This window comes from Trachurus trachurus (assembly GCF_905171665.1).
Source record: "Trachurus trachurus genome assembly, chromosome: 15".
Taxonomy (NCBI): domain Eukaryota; kingdom Metazoa; phylum Chordata; class Actinopteri; order Carangiformes; family Carangidae; genus Trachurus; species Trachurus trachurus.
The window spans coordinates 25,488,522-25,514,091 of NC_139906.1; the positions used below are offsets into that span (position 1 = coordinate 25,488,522).

At 42.0% G+C, this 25,570-nt stretch overlaps 4 protein-coding genes across 4 annotated transcripts in view; all 4 read left to right on the forward strand.

Annotated features, from left to right (window-relative positions):
• The window catches only part of tmem254 (transmembrane protein 254), a 312,289-nt gene that overhangs the window by 113,095 nt on the left and 173,624 nt on the right, over positions 1 to 25,570 (forward strand). The gene's annotated exons all lie outside the window — the stretch shown is intronic.
• Positions 1 to 25,570, forward strand: part of plekhh2 (pleckstrin homology domain containing, family H (with MyTH4 domain) member 2) — a 136,044-nt gene that overhangs the window by 88,064 nt on the left and 22,410 nt on the right. The gene's annotated exons all lie outside the window — the stretch shown is intronic.
• calm2a (calmodulin 2a (phosphorylase kinase, delta)) lies at positions 9,444 to 13,231 on the forward strand. The gene is made up of 6 exons (XM_083987856.1): positions 9,444 to 9,559; positions 10,488 to 10,518; positions 11,890 to 12,033; positions 12,142 to 12,248; positions 12,339 to 12,474; positions 12,575 to 13,231. The coding sequence occupies exons 1-6, from the start codon at positions 9,557 to 9,559 to the stop codon at positions 12,601 to 12,603; spliced, it is 450 nt and encodes a 149-aa protein (XP_083843982.1). The 5' UTR covers positions 9,444 to 9,556; the 3' UTR covers positions 12,604 to 13,231.
• Positions 15,343 to 21,685, forward strand: stpg4 (sperm-tail PG-rich repeat containing 4; the record flags this gene model as incomplete). Its single annotated transcript, XM_083987902.1, has 7 exons — positions 15,343 to 15,372; positions 15,534 to 15,590; positions 16,345 to 16,599; positions 17,339 to 17,403; positions 17,653 to 17,698; positions 20,638 to 20,742; positions 21,578 to 21,685. 7 exons carry the CDS (start codon positions 15,343 to 15,345, stop codon positions 21,683 to 21,685), a joined length of 666 nt encoding a protein of 221 aa, XP_083844028.1.

The following is a 25,570-nucleotide window of genomic DNA, read 5'->3' on the forward strand; positions in this document are numbered from 1 at the left end:
GACTGGCCTGCTTTCTCTGCTATCAGTAAACTAGACCCTATGGATATAATGGCCTGGGGCTTTGCCTGCACTGAAGGATTACGTTGTTAGATCAGAGTGAGGAGCGAAAACCAGGGAGGAGGTTATGCTGTTGTCTTTGAACAAGATTATGTACTATGATATAATAATACCTCATATCCCAGATGTGCGTACGCTACATGATATGATGAAGATGGAGCGGCCATGGTTTGATGCAGACTTTCCAGTGTTCTATTCAACTCCTGTTATGTAACATCCAGTAGGTTTTACTGTGTTTTATAGCATTGTCTTAATAAAACATCACAATATGAGCATTATAGAAACTGTTTCAGGACCTTAACTACAGTTTGAACTGAGCGTGAGAGTATGAGCACTATTAAGGATCAGACAAACAGTCTGAACAGGTTGGTACAGTTAGAAGGCAAGAAATCATTTGGCAAGAATTGTGTTTTCTTCCTTTGGTCCTTTTTTTTCCCACAGAGTGATTCATGGCACACCAGGTTGCACAGTCTGTCCCTTCTTATCAGTCAGGATATACATATTTACATGAAGAACAACCATAATCATATACAATCCAAAGCATCTGAACTGCAAATCAGACAACAGTGGGTCTTGAGAGGCACGCAGGCTTTATATTTCATGTTTTAAATCAGCTTTAGCCCCCAGATTTCTGCATCTTTCAACAGTCTGAATATTTTGGCTGGAACCTGCATGAATATTCATAAGTTACTGAGTATTCCACAAAAACTGCTGCCTTTCCAAACATGAGATGATTGTTGGCTGGATGGAGAATTAGATACAGCACTAATCAGAAGCAGGAATTCACTAGATATGTTGCAAAAGGTTCAGAAAAGAAAAGCATGATGACCACCCTCCCAGTCGCACAGTGCAACATTTGGACCTTCTCATATTGAGACCAAGAAATAACATACAGTACAGTTCACTTTATGTATTTGTAGATTTACAGCATTTCTGAGACAGGCTGGTGATTTTTTGTCTACTCTTGCATTCTCATTGGCTTATTTTTTTTCCTTTCAGCCTCCCCCACTCATTGCCAGAATACATCCAGGAGCAGTACAACCCTCCGCCCTTCAACTACTCTGACCCCGCTCTGCACTACATTACCCACTGCAGCCCTCGGCTCATAGACGGCATCACACCTAGGCAACGCCTCAGATAACACTTAGGAAACCACATAACTCGCACATAAAAGATGCACAAACACGGTGTAAGCACTTTTAGAGCCACTGTATATGTTTTATATAATGAGAAGATAAATGACTCTTATTTATACTGTAACAAACAAGTAATTAAACCTGAGTGACTTTTAAAGTCAATTATTTTCCGTCGTGTCTGCTGAGAGATGGACCTGCCAACTGTGAGCTGGACGTTTTTTTCGCCTGGACAACAGATTACAGTGAGAGTCTGACCCAGCAGAACTCGACAATCTCTTGGCTGGAGATGATGATGAAAAGTAAACCACTGCAGTGCTGTTTAGCTTCCAGCTGATATTAGTCCAACAGCTTCCTTGATAGCAACAACAGTTTGCCAGAATACCTGCACTCCAGCCATCCGGTCGGTCACACTCATATTCAATACAGAGCTCGTTTTTTTGTTGCTCTTGGAGGCAGTGTACAGTAACACATCCTCATTTGCAAAATCAGCATCACTCATAATCAGTAGCCTAACTGTAATTATTTTGCAAACACTCCACTCCATAAAAATGTGGGTGTCGCGGTTCTTCAAGAGCATTTGTCTCACTTTGGAGTTACCCATCACAACAAACAGAAATGTATCGTTCATTGGCTGGATTGTCTCCCAGTTGTAAAGTAAAAGAGTAAATCAGTGTTTCAGCTGGTAGGACTGTCACTGCAAGTTAACAAATGATGTGTAAATATAAATAAAATCATTCAAAAAATGCAACTTTAGCATCAGCCTACATTTTTTAAATTAAAACAATCATGTCATTTTACTAATATACAGGAAGATATCCTCTTGACAGTTAATCATTAGACTCTAGTTTAGTTCCTGTTTTATTTTGAAGTTCGGTGTCTTGTCTTCCTGTGTTCTCCCTCCTGTGATTACCTCATGTGTCTCACCTGTGTCTGATTGCACCACGTGTCTCGTTTCCTCGTGTATTTAACCTCAGTGTTTTCCTCCTGTCCGTTGTTGGTTTGTCTGCGTTGAGCCTCTGTGTTTGTCACGCACTCTCCTGCATGTTTCAGCTGCTTCAGTTTTCCTGTGTGTTCCTTTGTACCCTGTTTTTCATTTTCATCGCACTAGTTTTTGTCTGTGTCTGCATCTGGGTCCAGTTCTCTTGCAAAATACAGTACATATGACCACAAAAAATTGTTATTGTCATCTAAATGTAAGCTGATACATGTCGAGCTGCTGATAGCGGACTGTGTGTTCATGCTTAAAGAATGATGTTATTTCCCCCATAATCTTATGTTTACCGGATGGAAAAGCACTTCTTGCTCTTAAATACTGGAATAAATTAGAAAAAACAAACAAACTCTGCTTTAACTACCACCATTTTCTATTGACAATCAGTGTGGTAGGCCTACTGATCAATTTACACATTAACATAACTGCTTATCAAACATCAACCTGTCAAAATCAGATTTTTCCATGTACTAAAGTATTGCAATAACATAAAAATAGTACATGTCCATACATATCCACAGAAATATATAAAATTATCACGAACAATGTGTATTTAACTTTTGCAAAGCAAACCGGATGACTGCCCAGCAACCCCAGTCTGCCAGGTGGCTGTGTAATTAGCCTAACTGCAAGTTTGTTTAAGGGTTTTCACACTACTCTGAATAGAATATTTTTATTTTGATGAAAAAAAAGAAGAATTTGCACCACTATTTTAATTACCAGATCAAATGTAGCCTAACAAGTGACTACAGTTGTGAAAAAATCATTCTTGTGCTGAAAAAGTTTTCTAATTTTAATAACTCTGCTGTGATGATTAATCTGTATCTGTTTTGCAGATACTGGTAACTGTTGCATGTTTGAATGCATTTAATACTGTGTGTGAACCATTACATATTTGCTCTTACAATACTTGCTTAAATGTTCTCACTCATTTTACAGGAAAACATTCTTTAGTTTTGAACTCAACTCACCTGCAGGCTCTTCTCTGGCCACCAGGTGTCCCAGCTGAGTCGTCCACATAAGGCAGATCAATCACATTTGTTTATGAGCAGGGGCTAAAAAGAAACGCAGTACTCTCACAGGCACAGCCTCACACACACACACACACACACACACACACACACACACACACACACACACACACACACACACACACACACACACACACACACACACACACACACACACACACACACACACACACACACACACACACACACACATCTACACAGATGACTGGACACCTGCTCTGCAGCCTTCATCTGAAAGTGGCCACAGCATGCGGTGGAGCCTGCTGCCCCCTGCAGAATGAGATCATCTCGAGGGGGGGTATGGGGGTATGGAGCAAGGCAGCCCTGCAGGTCCCTGCCACTGCAGACACAGACCTGGCCTATCCTACATTCAGGGTCAAGGACGGGCCGCTTCTAGAACAGTCTGCCCCTGCCACTTCCGTATTGTGGTTACACTACTCATTAGAGAGCTACAGTATCCCCGCATCACCTCCGCAGTGGCTCTTGATTTCTCTGCTTTCCGTTTTTACTAGATTGACTGAGTGAGTAAACAGAGATTATGCCTGCAACAGCATAGCATGGCCATGTGGTGTGAGGGAAACTTCTGGAAGGAATAAAGATCCGTTGCAAGCAAGCAAGCAAGCAAGCTACTGACACCTGTGATACAAAGACACCACTAATAGCGAATAGCAACCAACTAAAAAAAAAAACAGCCACTGAGGATGAAATCACCTTGGCGAGAGGGATCTTTGTAGTGCTGCTGAAGGCTGCAGTGTTTGAACTCCAGCTCCACACTGACTGCAGAAGACAACCTGGAGGCAAGCCAGAAAGAGAGAGAGGGAGGCAGAGAGAGTGACGAGTCAGAGAAAGGAGAGAGAGAGAGAGAGGATGAGAGGGAAATGAAAAGTGAGGGAGTGAAATCAACAGCAGGGATTCTACTTGACAGCCAGTAAGTGGTTTTGTCCCTCAGATCCTCTCAAATAAAACAAGTGACATGTGCAGGTTTTGAGGCAGTTGATGATCTAGCGCCAGGCCCAACAAATAGAAACATGTTCGGGGGATAGACAACTAAGTGCATGCTTAACACTATATCCATTTCATCACAACATGATTGAAATAGACAGGGAATAGCAGGCCCAACCAAATCCTCTTATCTGATTTGAGGCCATTAATCATTTCTGCCTCATGATGTAATTTTAGAAAACAAGTCATTTCTCAGTAACAGGTAGGCCAGGATGCCAGTGGGGTTGGCTCATGTGCAGCTAGCCTGTTGTTGGACCTTACTCAGCTATATTGCCCTTACTGCATGGCAATAAAACCATTCACGCTAACTGGAAATGGCTTTCTGTCGGCGATCAACTGAGTCAGACCTTTGGCCAGTGTGCAGTAGTAAGTATTGCGGGTAATCAGGAACTTTCAGAGGCCAGTCGGACGTAGCTGAAATTGCCTGCAGGTCATAAAAAATACATGCACACATGAAAACACCCCTCCCCTATCGTATTTACCATCAGTGCATATATATACAGATGGCTTGCACAGAGCCATATGGGCTAATCTAAACATACAAACACATGTGCAGATGTTCAAACACACCGTACAAAAGGAAGATGCAGAGCCTGAGAGTGATGGACATGCTCACTCACACAATGTAAAGGTTTTTTTTCACTGATAGTAGCGACATCCATGACACGTGAACAACCACCATTCTCTCCCATGAAAGGTGATCTGCTTCATTGGCATGGGACCAGCAGGTGCATTACAAAGGCTCATTCATTAGTAATGGTGTCCCCGTCTTTCAGTTACACAGGTAAACATCTTCTCATATTTGTCACTCGTGTTTTATCCCTCAAAGCCCTCGCAGGCCACAAATAAGCCTTCTCTTTAAGCTTTTTTCTCTAAAGCTGATTTATTCTACAACACCATTGCGCAATGCCAACACCCTGCACGGCGCTACATACTGTAATATCACGTGCGGGGTTGCCACTGCCAACCTAGCTCCATTGCCAAAAAATGAACTGACCCACATGGTACGTTTTTCTGTGAAGGGGAACAATGCTAACTGTTATCAGCGGGAGTGATGTTTCAGGCCATCGGGAGGTGACATTAATGACGACGGAGGGGCGACTTCAGCCTGGCCTCTGCTGACCTAAAATGAACCTTGACCCCCCTGTGATATGAGAATAAAAGCTGCTGTTTTCTAAAAAATGTTCTGGGTTGGGCTGTGTCTGATAAGGATTTATTATGTGAGGCAGTTACATATTCACAGAGTTGATAACAAGGGGAAACATAATTGGGAACAGCAGTGGTTTGAGGATAGTGTGTATGTGCATGCATTTGAGTGAAACAAAACACAAAAAATACTGTAACAGCTAAAGCTATAATATCCACAGTACAGAAATGACACCAACATACACTGTATGGTTCTTCACTTTACATTTTTGGCTCACTTCATGGAGATTAGTTTCGGATTTTATAGACCATTAAGACATGTCTCCTAGGTTCTAGTATTCCCTATCCATATTAACCTACAACCTATTATGACCTTTGGCCTGGAGCAGCTCCTCTGAGACCTGAGGCTCATTGAGGGGCATATCATCAACCAGCCAAACAGCTGACAGCGCATATTGGATGAAGTACCGCTATTGAAATCTAGTAGGAGGACAAAGTAGAGAGCTATTCTGATTTTGAAATATTTATGACCAAACAGTAAACCATTGTCCCTACACAATTGTTTTATTGAAACAATAGACAATGTGTTGCGTAATAATGTCTACAACGTGTGAATCATTACAAGAAATGAAATTCATTGTTCGTTGCATATACACATATAATACATTCACACATCTTAAAGTGTTGGCCAAATATTTTCAAAGAGGAAAAGGTGAATTCATACACCTCCACATGCCGTCATTCACACACAGGGCCGTAGCCAGGATTTTTGAAATACCGAGGTCATAGTCGTGGTGCGCGGGGGGGGGGGGGGGGGGGGGGGGGGGGGGGGGGGGGGGGGGTGGCGTCAGAAATTTGGGGCAATTTTATATTAAAAGGCTTCAATCTGGTGCACTTTCACAGATAAAAACTACACACATCATATTAGATTAATGCCATTTTTTATGATATTATCATCACTAGTGATCATCCAGAGAAGACCCAACTTCACTGAATTCTGATGAGAACACACCACCTATTACAAACAGTAGACTAGCTCCTCACACTCGTAGCAGCCACAGAGTAGCAAAAATATTATATTATAAAGTTTAATTCCAGCTCGAAAAAAAAAAGTCTGAAATGCAATGTGAAGGTCCTGGTTGTTAACATAAAGATGAACAGGTTTCTAGGGTGAAGTGTGCACTCTTTTTTTTACCATAGCTATAGCCTACTATTTTTGGGTGACTTCCTTCTGGAGCGTCAGCTGTGTTCCTCACTTTGAAACAGGCCCAGGAAGTTTGTTTGCTTTTCCTTATAGTTACCACAAACATACATCTGACTGCTCCTTGTTGCAGCAAATTTTGGTTTGTGTTATAATTGGTTATTCACGTTGTTTAGCTATGTAGTATTTCACATTTCTATGCATATTTTTTATTAGTAAAATATTGGTGTCAAACTTAATTTCGGTTGTATGGTCTTCTTTGAATGGGAAAATATGAAGAGGTCTAGGTGAAATCAAAATGAGCCAAAAACAGTTGTATTTGGATGGAGTGAATATTATGACACAGGCTATTAGTGAAATATAGCCTAATTAGTTTTCCAAAGGTCAAATTCCACCTGGACATACGTATCTCTGATAATAAACAGCTGCAAAATTGCTCAGGTTCATTTTTTTAGCATCTACTTTTACACAGTTAGCCTACACATTACTTATTCATTTGCCTGATATCCCATGATTCAAAGGTAGATTTTACTCTAATGTGATTTTTGTTAGTATTCTTACTAGGCAGAGATGAAAAATTTACATTTTCTACTGTAGCCTACTCCAGACATGTCTGTAGTAATCTCACCGGTCTTAGCTTTCTTTAAATAAATAAATAAAAAAGACTGAAATAAAACTAATGGTTGCCTAAACTTTACACCGTATGCTCTTTGTTAAATCTGTCCAAAATTTTTTAGAAACAATTTCACAGTCTTTGTTTGTGAAATATTTGTGCTTGTGCACCACATATGCTCACATCTTGTGCATCTCCTGGGGGCTAAGCCCCCCCTGTCCTTAAAACTTAGTGACGCCCCTGTCTGTAAACATAACATTTATCATGTCACTGTGCTTTTCACATAAAGTTGATGGAAGAATGGACAGTGCAGATGCCCCCTCAGTATACTGTAGTATCTGCAGGAAAGAGGTCTCTGCTCTCCCCCACTTAGCTCAACTAGTGCATAGTGCAGGACACAGACAGTAAACGGCGCTGAATTGACCCTATTAAACAGCTGTTTTCTCCGCATACATGAGGTTCCGTCCCGAAATAATACAGCGCTTCAAGTGCACGTATACGAAACTTTTACAGTGTAACAACTGGTTGGAAAGAGCAGTTTATCTAGAGCCAACCGACTCACTCAGTAGCCTTCTCCTCCATGCACGCAGGCTCCGCGACGCGCTGTATCACTCGCTTTTTCCGAATGAATCGCCTTTTTTCCCGTGACCAGTAAACAAACACCAGCGTACGTGAGGGCGTCAATAAACAAGAGCATTATAGGCCTACCGGAATTGTTTGGACAAGAGAGGAGTCACTCAGTCACCTTCCATCTGTCCTCCCTAATACTTTGCACTTTTTTTTTTTTTTTTTTTTTTTCATTCATTAGGCCGAAAAAAATACCGAGGTCATGACCTCGGTGTCCTCAATGGTAGCTACGGCCTTGTTCACACATGCTCCAGCTTATCTGTTTCTTGTGACAGGTTTAGGCCTTTGTGCCGTCATCTTTGGAATTACATAATGCACAGTGACAAAAACCCGCAGAAAAACAGATTTAACTGAAAGGAATCCAATGTGCTCCAGATTAAGCAGGTTGGGAAAAAGCCTGGTTGATTCTGAAGCTGCTCAGCAGAACACATGGCACTGGCAGTGTCACCTCTTTAAGAGGTGCAGACGGAAGTGAGGACCAATTTAGATCTTTGTTTCTTACTTGTGTGATATTGAGCTTTTCTGCTTATACTGTAGTGTGACATCTGTGTCTAATAATAAGAGAGGTGGCAGAATTGGGAGGAAGGGGGGCTGTTTGGGAACATGAAGATTCTAGTACATTCTCTGAGTGAAACCTTCTCGCACATCTCAGCTCACCCTCCTCCACAGCATCTCCCATGGGATCAGACCAGAGACAGGTGGTCACTGGGAGACAGGAGAGCAGTCAGGCATAAGCAATCAGGCTATCAGATATTCCCCTCCACACCAGCAGCACAATTAGACTTGAGAATCCACAGTCATCTGACAGCGACGCCTGCCACAGACACAGTCACTTATCACACATCTGAATGTGCACACACGCAGACAATTCACATGCTCACACACATGCACAAACTGCCACCAATTACCAACTATTACACCCTAGCACTCCAGCTCTTTCACAGCATTTTATTACACATAGAATTTGATTTGATGAGGATTTGAACTGCAGACAGGAGGAACTTCAGAGCAACACACTTTGCTCTCAGTGTACACACAAACTCTGTTAACTTGTAGCCTACCAAAACACAAATGTGTCTAATCGGAAATGATAAAACTGCTGGAATAGGAAAAATAGAAACTGATCTAAGCAAAACTCGGTCAGTAACAAGTCACAAGCCATACTCGTTGCTAATTACTTATCAAAACTATCTTATTGGGTCTGTCTAAGTAGCATGATGCCCATAACCATACACACTCTGCAACAACCCTGTTTGCTATGCCTGTGGCACTGACTGGGATGTCTATGGACAAGATGCAGCGGCAGCGCAGGCCATAGGAGTGACGCATTGCAGGTACAAACACACCAATCAGAGAGCGCGATTTCTTTCGGCTACGTCGGCGCCTCATCACAGTGTAGCAGAAAGTATTCATACGCTGTTGTGTAGACCGCCAACCATACGCAATGTTATTGCTAATATTAAAGCCAAAACATACCCGACAGTCATGCATGGGCATTGCAGTTGTTTCTTCATCTTTCGGTCTCGCTAAGAATTTCTACGACCGTGTATAATTTTAATTTCGAAACTGACGAAAAGGGAAGTTGGCGGAGGGATATTGAAAAGAGGAGGGGTTTAGGATAGTCGTTAAAGGCGAGTCCAGTTGCCTCTCAGTCAGTGTATGCACAGAGACTGGGAGTCCATAGAGACTTTGTGTTGGCATTGGTTGATAAGGATTTTTTTGTCGTGAACCGGCCGCTGCATCTACATCGAAATGGTAAGGCAAGCAGGATTCTACTTTCTCTCCAGTCTAGGGTTGGCCACGAGTCTTAAGCGGATGTCGTTTTAAACTATTCATGATTAATGTCCGTAAAACGTAACGTAACCAGTGCTCAAGCTTAAGCCAGCATAAATGCTGAGCTGTAACTACCGCAGTGCGAATGACAGCTCACTGGATGCTGGGCTGTCAGACGGAGCTAACGTTGTTGAAAGCTGAGTTGTTCTGAATGAATTTAGCAACCCCCGTGTAACTAATGTTACTGTCGCAACACTTCAACCCGCTCACGGCAGTTGCGCTTCCTGTATGTGGTGCTTTAGTACAAGCCCAACTTGATAATGCACGGTTCCCTATATGGCCACTATGGCCGATTTCTAAATGCGTTCCTTGTCCCAGTTTGTAACAGCAATAGTCGAAACGTAATGTTACCCCTGGCCAGCCGGTGCTTTGCTTGTGATAGCTGTTGTGTTCGTCAGTCTTCGTTAAAAGTGTGCAGTCTTGGAGTCTAAGCTACGAAACGGTAGCTAGCTAACTTTAGCTCTTCTTGCTAACATTTACCGCCAAATTTTAAGTCATTCTTTGTCTGTGGCAAAGTTTGCGTCATCGAACATTCAAATGTAGCAGAGTGTAATGTCTGTGGGGCAGCGGACACTTGACTGAAGCCAGTCTTGTCGGAAGTTCAGTAACAACCTTGCAACCTATCAGCATAAAAATGCATTATGTATTGTGTGGTTGTGATGTTGCAGTTCCTGAAATGGCTTTTGTGTAATTTTAATGCTATACAGAAACGTGGTTGCATTTTTTGGTAAGCTGTTACAAATTGGGATGGCCATTAATGTTACCTAAAGATGGCAAAGCTAATTCTGAATATTTTACTATGTTGCATGCTATTAATTACTTTATTTTTTTTATTTTTTTTATTTTACAGGCTGACCAGCTTACAGAAGAGCAGATTGCTGGTAAGACATCGCTGCACTGATCTTCTACTTTCCTCATATCCTGCAGTGTGGCCTGCATTATGGACCCTTGCATCCCTTGCAGTGGATTTATGCTTTTGCCTTTTAAGGCATTCCACAGGGCACCCTTCTGGTCATAAAACAGGAATGAATGAAACAGCTGTTGCTTACTGGCTCTGGGACGTAGAAGGACTCCCTCATGGAAAACTTTGCATTTTCATGGTTGCCATGTAATAAATGATGTAATCTTCAAGGGCTGTGTATTCTAGTTAGGTGTTGGCCGTCGGCTTTTACATGCAGTGCATGTGTCCTTTGCCCTGGGTGTGTTCTCATCAGATGGAATGCCTGAAGAACACTATCAGCAGTAACCAGGGCTTACATTTATTGCTACCCTGTGCTGTAATGTTGGAGGAACCTCTGCTACCAGTATTCTTGTTTACATGCTGAAATGCAACCATTTTAGCATGAAATGTCTAAACTGGGGCACTGTTGTAGATTCCTGGATAATATCTTCTTGCATTTGACTAGATTAATCTTAAGTCTTAGGTTTCACAATATGCTGATCATACTTAGTGTTTGTCATGCTCCTATCATCTAGTGAGTAAAGCTGTACTTGATGTTAAGATGTCCCATTTTTGATTAATCAGCATGGCATGAATACACAAATGTGCTATTGTCTTGGGAAAGTTGATAGAATGCTGTAGCTACAGTGATGTGTGGGGCTCAGTTGCCTGCACTAGAGGGATTTTGACCTGTCTGATGCTTTCTGTGGAAGGTGCAGACCGCAGGCCTCTGCTCATAACAAAAAGGGTGTTGCCCTGTATATTTGACCCTGCAAATGGCAGGGTAGGTTGTAGTTTTAATGACGCTGACAAGCTGCTGCATGCCACTACACACTGCCCAGTGGCCTCATCACATTTGATGTGTGTCATCATTCCTCATTCCTCATGGCTTCACCAAACTACACAGGCTGTCATTCATTTATGATGTTGCCTGACTCTGCCCTGCTGCCTGGTCTTGTGGTCTCTGTCCTTGTTTAGCCAGAAACGACTGCAGTTGGAACTCAAAACAGAAGGGCTTGTCATTACAGTGTAGCTAGTTTATAGCTGAAACATGAGTGATGGAATACCCCTATTGCTACTTGAGCTAATTCAGCCCTTGCTTTAATGTTAATTGCCAGATTTAAGTTTAGATGAAGAGTGTGTCATGCTGGGTGGGCTGGCAACATTTACATGTATTTTTAATGAATTTTTGGAGATTGAGCATTCTGCAGTGTTTTACAACCACTGTCATACAATGTTCTTGTGCATATGCAGCTGTTGTGATACCTTTTTCTTTACTCAAGACGGCCATCCTCTTCTCTTTTGCAACCAGAATTCAAGGAAGCATTTTCGCTTTTTGACAAGGATGGAGATGGCACCATCACCACCAAAGAGCTGGGAACAGTCATGCGCTCTCTGGGCCAGAACCCAACAGAGGCAGAGCTGCAGGATATGATCAATGAAGTAGACGCTGATGGTGAGAATCTAGTATGGCTTCAAACGTGACATGTAATGTCAATGTGCTGTGTGGCAATCCCTCATTGATGTCTGTTTCTCTCTCTTTTTTTTTTTTTTTTGTCTTCAGGAAATGGGACGATAGACTTCCCTGAGTTCCTGACCATGATGGCCAGAAAGATGAAAGACACAGACAGCGAGGAAGAGATTAGAGAAGCATTCCGGGTCTTTGACAAGGTATATTGTCTGCAATCCCACACATTTGCATGTCCATCAATTTGTGTCTTGTTTTTATTTTTTTTTGCTAACCAACTGATCTGATTTTAGGATGGCAATGGTTATATCAGTGCTGCTGAGCTGCGCCATGTGATGACAAACCTTGGTGAAAAGCTGACTGATGAGGAAGTGGATGAAATGATCAGGGAAGCAGATATTGATGGAGATGGACAGGTCAACTATGAAGGTTGGTAGATGGTTTTTTTGTTTGTTTTCATGTTTTCAATCTGCTTGTTCTACCCATTGGATATTAATTTGCAACTTTTTTCCTCCCTTCTCTCCTGTAGAATTCGTACAAATGATGACGGCGAAGTGAAGGCCTTGTACAGATTTCGTATATAAATAATTTGCCTTTTTTTCTTTGTGTAATTTATCTGTAAAATCTTAATAGCCCTTTTGTCCCTACCCCTTCTGCTGTCCAAAGGAACTGCATGTAAACTGCATAGGCTCTTGTCCCCATGTCCCTTTCTTTTGCTGTCATGGTGTTTTGGAGTGACGGAACGGTCATACAACCAGATGCCTGTGGAGGCCCCTGGGAGCCGGAGAACTTCGAATCTTCCTGTCTTGTGTGCTCGGGGCCCCTCCACGCATGGCGACATTGGAAACCTGTCAGCTGGTTGTCACTTGGCAACACTGTTGGCATGGAAACAGTGTAGAGGAGTTAAAACTCTGCATGGACTACGGACAAAATATATATGGAAATCTCTCAGCATTGCACTACTGCAAAAAAAATGACACGGGTGTATCTCCTAGGTACTCGTACAAACTCTTTTGTATCTGCTGTTCTATATACCAGAAAACAACTAATCTTATGCTTTTAAATGTTTTACTCACAACTTTTTTTCTTTTTTTTCTTCTTTTTTTAATGACCTCTGGTCATGCCTCAAAAATTCATTCCAAGTTGTATATTTTTGTTTTCCAATAAAATTTACAATCTACCCGGATATGAAAATTGTCTTGTTTTCTCAGTTAATGGATCCTTGAGTTTGTATACCCTGTAATTATTCCCATTTTTGTATTGATGACAGGATGCTCCGTTTTTGATAGGATTTTTTCCCCCTCTTGTTGCTCATGAAATGTTTACCATCTAAATTTAAAGTGTCTCCTGTTATTTTCCCCAAAGCACTGAGGAGCATCAGCCAATGCCTCTTAATGTTCAGATAAACTGAGATCAAATCTCTTGTCATTACAATGAAAGCACTGAGTGGGATCAAAGGCTTCTATTGTGAAGTGCTTAACAATGGTACTCAACAGTAGATGAGCCTTGTACTGTCCAGCTCCCATACTGACTATATGGGCCATGTGTTGTCTGCTACTGTTGGCACAGCACTATGTAGAAGCTGACTGCTTCATGTCTTACTTGGCATTTGCCCCCAATCACAAGGAGCAGGTGATTGAGTGTACATCAGAAACCAAGGTGTAAATAAGAGGTGTACCTGTTTTGTTTTTTCTTTGAGTTTGGATTATTGAGTTTGTTACAGTAGCTTGCAGAGATACTAAGTTTGTTATTTTGATGAATGACAAAATAAAGCTCTATTGTGGACCTCTGCTCTGCCTCCTGTGTGGGTTTTATGCTACCTGTAAATTGCTGATAGATTTGATTAACTTTTTTTTCTTCTCTAAATTTTTATGTAGTGTTTCTGGCTGTCTAGACCAGTACTCTGGTGGTGGCTTGAGCAGTACACAATGAACAGAAATAACAGCTTCACATCATTTACAGTACACCTGGTTTTATTTTCCTGTCCCTAATATTTTGTGTAGCCAAATATGGTCCAATTAAGTATTTTACAGAGTCTGCACTTGAACAGAACAAAAAGGAACACCACGACCCACAGCAATTTCAGGTGTGAATGGATGACACAAGTGTCTCTTATCTTGTCAAAACCAATTTTCCCCCCCCCCCCCCCCCCAAAAAAAAAGTAAGTGTTGTTGCAGTCTACTTATTAAAAAAAGCTGTTAATTACACTGCATATTAAATGCTAGTCCCAGCCCTCCCATGCATTCATGCATTGTCCACTCAGGAAACTGTGGTGAAAGGGACAGTATCAATCACATCACAGCGCAACATCACAATCACAACGACTTCTTTGCTGCTCGGTGCTTTCTCTCTATGTGTGTGTGTGTATTTCTCTTTATCCACTTGTGAACATGGATTCTTGGTTCCCTCCAACCATGCATTTCATGAAGCCTAGCAATAAGGCTGAATTTGGCACATTTGCTTCCAGAATGAAGTTCTGCTGCACCAAGAGAGGCTGTGTAATGCATTACTAGAGGTTTGATAAACTTTAGCTAATATTAAGATATGATTTATGCATCTAAGTATTACAAACAGAATACCATGCCTAATGTGTTGTTCTTTGGTTAAAGATTGATTTCTAAGTAACTGCAAGGAGGTCGTGGAAGGACATGAATGCCAGTGCCCTGGCCAGACCCAACCTCATCAGCTGTAGTAGTGGCTCCAGTTTAGCACCAAGTGAACTTCTCTGGTGCCTGAGGGTTCTTTCACCTAATCTCAAGAGCCCTCTCTGGTTTTTCTTCACTGATGTCAAAAAGGAGATAATAAGTTGCATGATTAAACTATTCCTAGAACTGCAGGTAGACATCAACCAGCCCAGTGCAGAACAGCCTGTCCACTTCCAGACACTGGAAGAGTGAACATGTTTTCCTGTGTTGGCTTCTCCTGGACTGCTGTAGCATCATAATGCCTATGTTTGAATGGTATATTCTAATCAATATCACACTTTCCCTCTAAATATCACATGATGCTATAGATAATGAGGACTAGCCTCCACCGGTGCTGGTTTGCCATTGTTTCTTACTTTTGCCATTGTTTCTTACTCTATACCAAACTGGTAGTTGGGTCTAAATATAGGACTCCACTAGGCCAGCTTGTTGAAAAATTGATCAATAGTGGAAACGCTGCTATAGTAACAGCCAGTGTTTTAATGGTGGTCAGGTGTCACTGGATATCCAGCCAAGCAGATAGTGACTGACAATGGGTACAGCGCTGCATAGAGCCACATGGAAAAACAGAGCCGTGTCTGAAGTGGGTGACATGTCCAGGGGAGGTACGAGAACAGATAAGGTAAGGATCTACAGTGTCTTTAAGGTTTCCACAATTCTGTTGTTGAATAGTGAACCACGGGATGATACATGAGCTCCGTCAACACATTGTTGTCATAGCAATGTCATCATATCTGAAATAGTGTGTGCTGTCTGTGGCTTGTATCCTGTCCTTATCTACAGGCTGAAGACAAAGTGGACTTGTGTGGTCGGGGGAGCTGGTGGCTGGGAACTCTGAAAGTAGGTGTCATGCTGCAGTTTGATGTCTTGGTGTTATGTTCTGATCAGGCACAAACACTTGGCACTGGTTTGTCAGCTTGGGGTGGCTCATCATGTGTAACTAGAACATCAGGGAGCTTCCAATAGCTTGGATTTCATTAAATGGAACAGATCCTCAGGAACACACCACTGAATTTGCCACGTGCATAGTGTTAAGTTACTGGCTTTTATTTATTTAGTATATTTTTTGGGGCTTTTCCACCTTTAATGGACAGGAGAGTTGAGAGAGACAGGAAATGGGAGGCCCCGTCTACTTTCCAATCATCTCTTGCCAAAGTCTGTTGTCTGCCAGAGATAATTCCAAACTTTTACACTTTCCACAACCTCACACGACAGTGCCCCAGACTCTAGCTGCCTCAAAGTGCATTCACCTAATTAATGATCAATTTATCTTAATGTGATCCCAGCACTCAGCTCCATTGTTAATCAGCTGCCTTCTTCTTTCTAGTAATGTCGTCTATAGAGCAAACAGCAGGCTAACAATTTGATGTGTTTAGCATCGATTTACAGCGTATCACATTTATTATGTAATATATATAAGCTTCGAGGTTGGAGGTTAAGTATATAAAATCCAGGCTCAAGCCAGTGTTGCAGTTGTCTGACCTGTATTTGGCTCACACAGACAGTCATCCAGTGATTCCTGCAACATGTTTACGTTACAATAAACTGCATATTCACATCTTCCCCAAACTTTTCACTTCTCTTCTCCTTCAAGGACACACCTGTTCCTGGTTACTATCACATTCAAGACTTCATTGAAGAAGCTGAAAGGAACCCTGTGAGGAAGACTTATGGGTTTAAAGGTGTGGGCAGAAAAGCCAAGACTCTGGGCATGGGTCATGGTGAAGTCCTGTTACCTGGAGCATATGGCTACACTGACTCCACCCAAGAGGTCCTGAAGCACCAGGCGTCCTACTCTTTTAAAAACTGCCCTCGACCTGACATGGTCACCCTTGGCATCAGAGACAAGGTGGTGATTCAGATGACTCCCTCCTACTGACAAACAGAACTGACATAATATCTTAAACTTAAAGGGTTAGTTCAACATTTTTGCAAATTGGCCCATTGCCATAATCCCTATAGTCATAGCAGTAGGTTTGTTACCTTTATTTGTCGGAGTTGTTTTCTAGGCAAATGCAGAGACTGCTTGCCGGAAAACTGCACCTGACAGGAATGTGCATCAGCTGTTTTGCACGAATTTACCTCTAAAACAACTCTGTCTCGTAACGTTCCGTTATTATCTCATAGCGTGGTGAATGTGCAGGTCGCAACTTGCCCACCAGAGCGTTTTGGAGTTGTTGGATTGTGTATTTGATGGGGGAAACCAAGAAATCCCATTAGCCTCCGTAGCATAGCTCTGAGCAGTTCGCAGCTTGGCTTGGCTGTTCTAAAAATAGCTTACACCAACAATTAAAGGTAACGAACATTGCTATGACTATAGGGATTACTATTGGGCCAATTTGCCAAAATTTTGAACTATCCCTTTAAGGGTATAATATGCTTCATGAGTATTTATTAATTGTTATGTTTTAATAGTTTTCTGACAGTGACATAGACATCTCCACAGTCCTTTCTTTAAAATGATAGTACTCTTCAAAATGAGCCTTCAGCACCAACTAAAGGAATGTGTTGAAATATATTGGAAATAGAAAAACAAGCTCATGATGATATATACATTAACACCTCTTTATCTTCATTCCCTGTGCCAGGATATAAACACTTCACCATGTGACTACAATGTAACACCAAGACCAGTGGAGAAGATCCCCTGCAAGTAAGCTCTGGACAAACAGCCTCTCTTCAGCTCTCAGATCACAGCAGAGAAGGCAAACCATGAATCAGGCCTTGGTTGCTGAGCTCTTCCTCCTCATTCAGCTTCTCCTTCCCCCTCTCATCTTCCTTGCATGTCAAAGATGAAGGAACAGCCACCAACCTACCCTATCAGTTTCATTTTCACTACAGTCTACCTCTGATCATCGTACACAGCCTTATTCCTTTCTCTCCTTCTCTCCCCGCCCCGCAGGCATGTGATGTTTCGGTCGACTGTGCAGCGGATCAGCTTTCCACCTGTAAGTATCTGGTCACCAAAACTAGTTATTAGGGACCATTCAATCTTTCCACTGCCCACAAAAAGGCTTCATTACAATACCCTTTCAATGGGTTTTGATTACAACCTCTGAGCTACTGTGTGTCTGGTATGTGAGCTAGTTATGACAACCACAAGGGTCAAGGAAAACTGATTCCTCAGGTTGATTCGACCCATTTGAGGGCCTGTTATGGTGCTGTACTGGCTGACCAGTCCGCTTTGGTTCATATTGCAGCGTTGCTGGCTTACCCACATGTCCATGCTGGTAGCTGATGGATATTTGAGCCATGCTGGCAGGTGCTGAGTGTTGACAAAGAAGGAAAGGCGCTAAGAAATCCCAAGGGGGTTATTACTGCAGAGGTGGGAGCAGTTTTCTGCTGTTAGTGGTGTCATGGTGACCCCCCTGAGATAAATTTATTGTCAAAGGCTGTGAAGCCACACAAATCCCACAAGGAAGTTAAACTGAAATGGCAGATCGTACAGACAGCTGACCAGACAGTGGATCAACATGAAGGTGTCTTTAAACTGGAGACTCATGGTGTAAGAGCCAAGTATTTGAGCCATCTCTGAGCACGGACTGTCAGTGTGAGAGTAGTAGAAACAACATATATATTCCTTTTTCTATGATTTCACATAATTTCTCCATCCTGGGGCCACTGTGTGTCCTAGATTTGCATGTTTTTTTTGCAATATCAGCGGCTCGTGCTGCTTGGAAGGAACAAATCCTCCCTTGAGATTCAAGACAGCTTGAATTAAAATCATAATCCCATATATTTTCATATGAATAGATGTCCCACTGTATATTGCTCTAGCACTATGTGATTCAGCTTATAACTACTGCTTTAGATATTGAAACACCTGGTAGTTTTTTTTCTCTGATTGGCAAAGACGATTGGCTGATCTGGACAGAAATATCTCATCACCTCTTGAAGATTTCCATGAGAATCCATTGACACACATTCATGGTCTGCAGAGGATGAACTGTAACCATCTGTGACCTGATATTTGACTGAACATTTATTCACATGGATTTCCATAACGTTTAAAACATACATTCATGACCCCCACTAAATGATGTGTGTTCTGGTGATCCCTTTTCATTTCATTTTGTATCTCATGTTTCATTTGTGCACTTTGTGTTTAGTGCTAGTTTGCAAATGTTTGACTCTACCCATTGAAATAGAATAGAAGCATGGTAAACATTTTAAATGGTAATCATGTTAATCTGTCTAATGTTAGTATTGTCGTTGTGATTGTGTTAGCATTACCACACTCCGATAAGTCTAGCTGTATATTTTCCAAATCAAGAAACTAAAGAATTTCTCATATTAATTCTACTTATTTGATGTATTTGCAATTAAGGTTTCCTGTTTATTTAAGGAGCACTTTTTGGATCCACCTATTCATTACAGGCCAAAGTGTAAAAGTTTCAAAGATGTGCCACATTTCCTACATGCTGTGCCACTGTAGGAAAGTAGGCCAGGTGCTTTGGCTCAAAGACACTTACACACATCCATAAAAGAGTTTCACTGCTGTCCACTGCCTCTTGTGAAATACACTTGCATTAGCACCTCTGGGAGCATCAGCTAGGCGCATGGGAGGGGGGGGGGGGGGCAGTTCATGTGCACTGGCGACGAACTTCCAATGGCATGTAATGATAGCAGCCGCTCCTCCAAGGAGAGGAGGTGAGGAAAAGACACCTCCCTGTCTTCCTCTGTCAGAATCAGAGACTGACAGGCTGAAAATGAAAGGCCACGCAGTGTGTTCAGGGACAGGGAGAAAGTTTTATGTCTGCGGAGGAGGGTGGAGGGGGTTGATGCTATTTCTGCATGGCATGCCGCTGGTGATGACCACTATGTGTGTTAGTAGGTAAGAGAAAAGGAGAAGTGAAAGGCAAGGAAAGAGAGAGAGATAGTGAGAGAGGGGGGAGAGATATACTTTTGACAACCGTAACATATCTAATCAACAGACCTACTGGCAAAGACTATAAAGTCACAAGTCAAATGATATGTCGTAGGTCTTAAAAAATATTGGTATGAGACTCTAAAATAGGTCTGGTGTGTACTGGGAGTGCATCGGTCAGATGACCAGAGCAGCATGGTATAACAATAGAGTTTTAATGAGTGCAGGTTAAGAGGGTGTACAGTAGGCAAATCTATAGAAAAACTGTCCTCAGGGAAAGTTCACACAAGCAATCAGGAGTATTTGCCTTTACATAAAACAAAATTTCAAACATAGATACAACAACTTAAAAACAAAGCACAAACAATTTTGTATAAAGTGCTCTCATGTTGCCTCACATGCACAGACAGAATTTCAAGCAATGTCATCATGGAGATACAGTATGTGCACAAATGATGGAGCGCTAATGAGAGAGCGTAAGGAGTGGGAAATGTTCATTCTCTCAAAAATAAAAGCTGCATATGAGGTGAGGTTGCAGAGTTACCGTTGGTTAGTTTTACACTGAAACTACAGGATTAGCACCCGTTTTATGGGCCGGCGTCGGGGTTAGGTTACTATGTGTTCAAGGCTGTTTATAGATGAGGCTCCATGATTGACGCTGATCGTTTAGAGTTTCATTCTGGGCGTCTGTGTTAGCTGATCGTGGAACAGACTGCGGCCTTGGATGGAAAATGTGTCATGTTGTTGTGCGTTTTTGAAATGTTTTCATTCTAATGTTATTATTTATGTAACACCCACACAACTTATTGTACATTAGGTGTTAATCATTGTGTTCACTCTGTCCCTAATTTACAGCAAAGAATACCAAGGTACATTATTTATATAAATTAACTTTAGTATTAATTGAATTGACGTTTTCACCCATCTCATTACATGGTTATGATTATGTTAGTATCACTCTAGAGTATTGCAGCAGTTTAGGGCCAAGTCAGTAACACCTCCTATCTCTGACCACCTCAGAAGGAGGGACCTGCTCCATGTGACTACAGTCCACAGACCAGACCTGAGAAAAGCATTACTTCCTGCTTCAAGTCCACTTTACCACGGCTCCACTATGTCCACCCAGTGAGTCCAGCACTTCACATTTATTCTATGTTTTCTCACATTTTAAAACAGTTAGTGATCATTTTGGTATAATAGACATCACATCATTAAAGTGGCTTCAGATAGGCTATCTATCAGACGCAGTCAATTTTGCACACCTCAATTTGCTTCAGATTGAAATGTCTTTTTCACAGAAGCAATATGGCCTTTTACTGCAAATTGCAGTCAGGTTTATCCTCTTTGTATGAATAATCCATGAGATGTGTTTTAAACCAGAGTATATCTGTGGCTGAATGAACTGAGTGGACATATAGAAAGGTATATGATAAGACAAGCAAGCCATGGATTTCAAGGAACTCTCTGTAGCCTTCTGCATTCAAATTTGGTATATAAAACATTTGTAAAGCTTAAAGTGTTCCCAGGAGCACAGTAACTGTGATATAAATGTGGAACCTCAACCCCAGTGGTCAAGCTAACAGAGCTGCCCAAGTTCTATGCAAAGATGGGAGACGCTGGGGGGATGACCATCCATCAAACAGGCCTTTATGGTAGAGTGACCAGTGTCAGAGCCACTTTGTGTAACCGCTCTTGTAGCCTCAGAGACAATGAGGAAATACATGACAATCTATCTGGACAGATCACTGATCATCACCTTGTTAATCCAGGCAGGGATAGTTTTTTTTTTCCCCCACAATTAAAATAAATTCTATATCATAATAGAGTGAGTGCAAAAAAGTCAAGAGTCTGAATACTGTCTGAAGCGACTATAATAACAGGATACACGAAAAAAAAATCCTTACTGTATATAAGTGGAGGCTTATCTCAGACAGTTCTGTAAACACTTTGTATTCCACAGAAGACCCCCGGACCAGGAGCCTATGAACCTTGCTGGAAGTTGGGTGACCGTCTGAACCCAGAGGTCATGGATCCCACATTTAGCCTCTTTTTCCGCAACATTCCCTAGTGTGGACTTTATTTCCCACAATGCCCTCTCCTCCCAACCTGCACAGACAGATCACATGTGACCCTGCTTGATCGATTAAAATGAAAAGTAAAAATCATGACTGCACAAAAGAAATAAACCACCTGGTCTCTCATTGCTTGACAAGTGTTCATCTGCATGTTAGTGAGGCATTTTATGGGCTGCCAACAACATAATCAGCTATATTAGCTGTGCTCAAATCCCTTTTGTGATGGCAGCCAGGGAAGCAGAATGATCTTATCTGCAACAAAGGATACTTCATTCCACTTAACTACATGCTCCCAGTATTGCTCTCTCCCTTCATTTCTCCTCTCGCCTGCTCTCGTTCCTCTCCCCCTCTCTGTTGGCAGTCAGGTTGCTTCGCCTTCCTACTATCTCTGCCCTGCAACGCACTCAGGAGGAGGAATGCTGCTCAGCCATGCATCACATGCACATAGCTTAGTGTGGCATTCTGCACCCTCAGATAACACATTCAGTATTAGGGGCCAAAGCAGTGGCACACAATAAAACAGCTATTCTTATCACTACCCACTCTGCATACTCACTCTTTCTCTTGATGAACCCAACAAACATGGGCAATAATGTCAGGACACAGGGAACAGGGGGCAACAGGAGTGTGGAGCATAATGGTGGTGTAGTTTACAACACAACAGGGAAAAGGTGCAAGGATAAAAAACAAAACAGACACATTGCAAATCTGTACTGTGTGTGTTCCAGGACCATGTTTGTTTATCTGCTACTTATTCAGAGAAGGCTTTTGCTGAGCATGTATTCACTTTGTCAGCACTCATTCATATTCATAGGGTTCAATACTCAAAGAGTGGCAGAATTTTGTGCCACACCCAGTTGGACATTTGTTAAGGGAGTATGGAGTTATATTCATCCACCTAGATTTAGCTTTCAGATCCAAGGAAGAAAAGATGTACAACAGTAATTAAAGCCCACTGGATTGGGCTTTATTTTAGTGCATGAATAATCACCCATAGCAACTAATTACACAGTACAGGGCTGTTAACTAACAGTAATAAAGCAGGAAATTGGTCATGGCTATGATAGAGGATCTGAACTAATTTTTGTGTGCCTTTTGAATTTATAAAATTTGCTAATATGATCAGATGTCAGTGTTCCTGCTGATCAAGAAATACTATAATCATCAACAACAACAGATTTAATGCTCCTTTACATTTGGAAAGAACAAGTAGCACAGTCAAGAAAAGATAACTGACGCCATGTCTGTAGTCTGCCGCCGTCCGTGCAAATATAAACAATGGTTTTCCACAGGAAAGTATTTTATCACTCCTGGCAGGCTGCAAACATCTGTAACCAGAGGAGGAGGAGGCAACCTGCTGCTGGCAGGTTCAACAATTATTTTCTAGTTTTCTCCCCAAAGGTTGGAGATGGGATGACTGTGTGGAGTCTACACAGTAGGCTAGTGGGAAGGACTCAGATTCAGATCCAGGCTGCTGTTTTGAGGTGGTAGCTCTGATAAAAGAGTTGATCCTATCCAACATCTCCAACTACCTCCAAGGGATACGCCAACATTTGTTTTTCGTGTCTTGCCCCACTCCCGAGTCCATGACAAGCAGATAGACACCATCCTTTCGACTGTGCGTGCAGTAACAAGGGAGATACGGGCAGAGCTGGCGCACCGCTAATTAGCTTAGCTCAAACGCTGGAAGTGCATAGGTAGTGTTAGCCTGCCTCCACCTAAAGTCATCAGAGAAACTCAGCAAATCTAAACGGTCCGGTATGCTTGTTGTGACTTGCGTTATGTTACGTTATCTATTTTTAGACTAATATTAGCAGATAATGGAATTTTCCGAAAGAAATACAAAACTAGACCGCAGGGTGCATGCGCAAACCACCGCCAACATGCTTGTAAGTAGGTCAACAAAACAAAGCCTCTCTTTAGGAGTAGAAGAACGATTGCTAGATAGATAACGTAACATAACGCGAGTCACAACAAGCACACCGGACCGTTTAGAGTTGCTGAAGAGTTTCTCTGATGACTTTAGGTGGAGGCAGGCTAACACTACCCATGCACTTCCAGCGTTTGAGCTAAGCTAATTAGCGGTGCGCCAGGTCTGTCCGTATCTCCCTTGTTACTGCACGCACAGTCGAAAGGATGGTGTCTATCTGCTGGTCATGGACTCGGGGAGTGAGACAAGACGCGAAAAAAAATGTTGGTGTATCCCTTTAACACAGAGGACACAGCAGAACCCAAGAGCTGGTGGGGGCTGTGTTGTGTTCAAGGACGCTTCACCAGAGACAAAAAACCAGACTGAGAGCTGAGGGTAAATTCAGGAGCAATTTGTTAGTGATCACAGAGCACCTCGGGAGAATTTGGAGGTTGTGAGCTACTGTGCATTAGGATGTATTGTGTTGACTCCTCTACACAGAGTGATGCCAGTCAAGTGCTTTGTTTGAGACCACAGGACGTTATCACAGCACATCTACTCGGCCCACTTTAATCTCCGCCACTTCCTTCAGTGGCCGACACTCAAGAGAGTGAAGAGGTTCAAGAGCCGGGCTCTTATTCCCCCTGTCATTATGGTGGAGACAAAGGAGCGCACACTTACACCCAGAGAGGAAGACAATCTTATTAACATGGGGCTTTGCACGCGGCCTCTGGAGGCTGGGCATGTGGAGCCACTGCTTTGGGAAAAGATGCAACCAGAGAGATGTGTATGTGTGTGTGCATCTTTGTGAGCGATGAGCAGCTATTCCGCCTGTGGTCGAGGCACCAAGCTCCCACACTGTAAAAAATGTCCGTAGAAATTACGGTAAAAAACTGTCAAATAGCAACAGTAAAATACCGTAAAATCAAAAATAGTATATCACTGTAGTAAATACACTGAATTACCGTAAATCAAGATACAGTAAATAACTTTAAATTTTACGGTCTTACTAAGTAGAAAATATGGAATTTTACTGTGAATGTTGCAAAAAGTTTGTAAAATTCACGGTAAAATACCATAATGTCACAAGCGTGTAATTAACGTAAAATTGACGGTATCATTCTGTCTGAATTACAGATTTTGCTGGTGTTTACGTTTAAATTTACGGTACACAACCATTAAATCATACCATCATTTCTATAGAAAGTAAAATGTTAAAAAGTATGGTAGGGCAATACATCAGGACAGGCTGTGGTCACGTGGGCATTGTTCGGGTAGATGCGAAGCACTTAATGCAATAGAAAAACTACATGTTGTCAAAACACAGTGAATTTAAGAATAAGATACTATAATCTTATAATATAATCTATAATAATACAAACATCTCTATTGTACAAACATGTAGTCTCCATAACATACACACAGTAAAAAAAAAAAAAAAAAAAAAAAAAGGAAAAAAAGAAGCTTGAGTCAGCTCTGGCTTGGGTGACCCACAGGTGACCCAGCTAGTAACCATAGTAACCCATTTGTTGGGTCAACGGTTGGTTTGCTGCGCGCCACCAAGATCCGTTATTTTTGGCCGGAGCGCCGTTACAACCTGGTTACAACCAAGCTGCTCTGTGGTCAGCCAAAGACGACCTAAGTAAAGTGGATTAATTTTATTTTTGATGGAAATGCCCCAGCTTCAGTCTGCAAAAAAGTCTGACTGCTTCAGCAACGAGTGTCAGTGAATCGGACTGGACTTTCTCAGGTTGGATCGATACCAACTGTCCGTGGAAAAGCTGCAGATGAACTGTAAGTATTTAAAAATGAGCATGGTTTGTGTTACTTTGGCCGTTTAGCACATGAGCTAGGCTAACGCTAACGATGGCTAGGCTAACGCTAACGACCGTTATGCTAATACAGCTACGGTCGATTGTTATGCTAATAACGTTAACGGTCGATCGTTACGCTAATAACGCTGACTACT